The 3,039-nt window shown below is 36.9% G+C and overlaps 2 protein-coding genes across 3 annotated transcripts in view; one reads left to right on the top strand and one right to left on the bottom strand.

The window, feature by feature from the left end:
* The window catches only part of LOC106875127 (XK-related protein 4), an 8,393-nt gene extending 5,391 nt beyond the window's left edge, over nt 1-3,002 (bottom strand). Inside the window, exons 1-2 of the mRNA XM_014923111.2 lie at nt 2,278-3,002; nt 353-549 (exon numbers count right to left, since the gene is read on the bottom strand). Coding sequence (XP_014778597.1) covers nt 353-549; nt 2,278-2,669 — 589 coding nt within the window. The 5' untranslated portion in view covers nt 2,670-3,002. The remainder of the gene's footprint in view (nt 1-352; nt 550-2,277) is intronic.
* LOC106875126 (uncharacterized protein DDB_G0283697) overlaps nt 1,480-3,039 on the top strand; it is a 49,938-nt gene continuing 48,378 nt past the window's right edge. The window contains exon 1 of one of the 2 annotated variants that reach the window (XM_014923110.2): nt 1,480-1,643. The gene's annotated coding sequence lies outside the window, so the exon portion shown is untranslated. Of the gene's footprint in view, nt 1,644-2,380; nt 2,490-3,039 lie in introns of those variants that run through there. The other variant, XM_052977637.1, reaches the window with a different exon arrangement.

Below are 3,039 nucleotides of genomic sequence, written 5' to 3'. Positions count from 1 at the left end.
TATATATATATATATATATATATATCATCATATATATATATATATATATATATATATATAAACATAAATATATACTCATACATATATATATATACATATAAACACATATATACATAAATTCGTATATACGCATATGCGTATATACACACTACAGACTCCCATACAATTTCTGTCTCCTCACAGTCCCTCTTACAAGTAGGCAGTGATCAAGCAGGGTAGCGGTGTGCAGGAAGATGGAACCCAGAAGTCCATTGTTGCAAAGCATACTCCCGAACCACAGAAGCCAGCCATGTCCACCCCTTCATAACAATTAAATCTAAAAATAGAAAGAAACAACAACAAGGTGCATTACCTAGTGTAGTAGTAGGGTCCACCACCAGGATATGCAACTGCAGTGTCAGCTGTGGTGCACTCTCCATAAAACACTCAAACAGACCCAACATCCGGGCGTCTGCACTCTCACGCAGCATCCATTTGTTGTAGTATATGTGGTCATCCTTGCTCTGCGTCGTCTTACTTTTTATACCATATCGAAAAGTTTCCAAGTTCCTGAATAAGAGAAGGAGAAATAATAATAATAGTAATAATAATAATAATAGAAGCGTGCCCTTGTCATGTAGTGAACGATATTTCAACACCTTGTGTATTTTCAACGGGTTCAAAAAATAATTTTGTCAATCTACTTCTGGAGGAGTTACCTCATTCCTTTATATATTATTAATAATAATAATAATAATAATAATAATAATAATAATAATTAATTCGTTTTATTGACCACAAGGGCTAATATCAATTAAAAACATGTAAGGACAAAGACAGGACGAAGGTTTCAAAGGGTTTTGTCCGAAAAGGTAGGAAAGTTCGTTTAAACAGAGGAAGAAAACGGAGAAAGATATAATAAATAAATAGATAAATAAATAAGTAGAACTCCCAAAGGGGGAGGCGCTTCGAAAAAGGAAAGGTTACACGTGGAAAAACCCATAAAACCACGGGAGCCTGGTCAGAAAAAATAAGAAAGGGGTATAGAGCCCTTTCTCCTTTTACATTACCTTTTTTCTTTCTTTTTTTTCTACAGGTGTATTCTCAGAATTGGTCCGTTTATACTGGCCATTCTTCCAACAGTCACCCATCTTTCAACGAAGTTGCTATGAGACAGCACTTCCCTCTCTTCTCCCTTTTCAAGTGGAACTTGAAAAAGTTGATGAGGCCTTGGCCAAAGAGGAAAGTGTCTGTCTTTAACCCTTTCAAACGGGTCCACCATATCACCTCTTTCGCTACAGCCACTAGGCATAGGAAAATTGCCTTAATAATAATAATAATAAGGTAATCTTCAAGTTTAGGGGGATAAAAAAATAAATAAAAATATTCAAGGGAAATAACTGAACGACTTACCAGTATTATCCGTTTTCTTCTAGCTGTTTATAAATAAATCACACCCTAACCCTAACGTCAATCAAATAACGTGTGCGATTTATTTATAAACAGAGATGTACGGAGAATACTGGTAAGACGTTCAGTTACTTCCCTTGAATATTTTTATTTATAAAATAACCACCATAGGACTGTAAAAATACGTACTTCAGAAGCAAAGAAAACTAATGCAAATAGCCATGTAAACATTGCCCGTAACGCAGCTTCTCAAGGTTAACAAATCCGTATTTATTTTGTTGATAGATTTATCTCCGAGCATAGTTTGTGTGGTGTTTTTAAACTTATCAATGGTTCACTCTGTCTGTGTTAGTTCGAAAAATGAAAATAAGAAGAAAAAAAGAAAAGAAAAATGTTTTGTTTTTGCTTCGTTTGTGACACGTGTTTTTTTTTTATATGCCTGAGTGTGTGTCCTGTAAAAATTTCACGTAGTTGTGTAAACATTGGAATGTATGTGTAGTCCTAACGGTAAACGTCGCCCTTTCAATGCTTAGCCAGGCTCATGGGCCCGGTTTCCCCGTTTCTAGGGCGTATGTGCATAGAACTAGCCACAATGGTGCTATCACAAAATATGTATTTGTTTTAGACTTAGCAGAGGCGATTCCTGAGAAAGTTTCTTCCAGAGAGAGAGGGAGAGGAGAGTGGGAGAGGAGGGGGGAAGAGAGAGAGAATGAGCCCCAGTACAGAACCTGTATTGACCCTGAAGGGACAAGAGGCAAAGACAACCATGGTATTCTATGTTTGAAAGACGGGATGGTCACAGCTGGAACAACTTTGACTAGGACTCACCTGGGCTTAAGCAACAACAACAACAGCAGCAGCAAGAATAATAAGAAAAGCTTTTCCTACCTGACGATAGGCGCCATCTGGAGGATGGTGAAGACGATACGTAATATCCATAAGGTGGAAGAAGATCTGAAATTTGGGTCCTTTGATTTGAACTGCTGTTCCTCTTTATAGTCGTGGTAGTAAAAATACAGACTGAGGATCGAGTTTGAGACAGAAGGCACCAGGACAAAGGCCAGTGTGAGGCCGAACCAGACGTAATGCGATCTATTCAGGTAAGAGAATGCGAGTACCAAGTCAGAAGAAACATCAACAAGGATTAAGATCATTGTCAATAGAATGAAGATTTGATCAAACATGGATGGATCTTCCAAGTTTTTGTCGGTTTTGTTTGGGGCTCTCTCATATTTTGTTTGTCGCGCAGTAGACAAACAAAAAGAACAGGGGCAAGCCATTTTATTTGTATTACTGATATTTATTTTAATTCTTTGGTTGAGGTTGCAGGTTTGATTTGATCTTAGGTTGAGAATTCAGTGTCTAGTCCAAGGAGAGATGTTCCAATCCAGACGTGCTAGAGAGCAATTTGGGGCAACGGTTTCTTTTTAATGGTTCCAGGGGGTTTACAGAGTTTTTTTTTTAAAATCCAAGGAGTTGTGTGTTCTAATCCTCACAGTAATGCAAGCAAATTCTTAATATTTTCTTTTTATTCGTAATCTTCCTTAAAGATTTTTTTCTACTTAAACTTTTTGATGCTTAGGTTAGTCAGGATCTCAGCAAAATATATGTTGTGTGTGTGTGGGGTTATGTATATATATATATATATAT

Source organism: Octopus bimaculoides, chromosome 28 (assembly GCF_001194135.2).
Source record: "Octopus bimaculoides isolate UCB-OBI-ISO-001 chromosome 28, ASM119413v2, whole genome shotgun sequence".
Lineage (NCBI taxonomy): Eukaryota > Metazoa > Mollusca > Cephalopoda > Octopoda > Octopodidae > Octopus > Octopus bimaculoides.
Note: the sequence above shows the minus strand (reverse complement) of the source record. Positions and strands in the feature narration are given on the sequence as shown.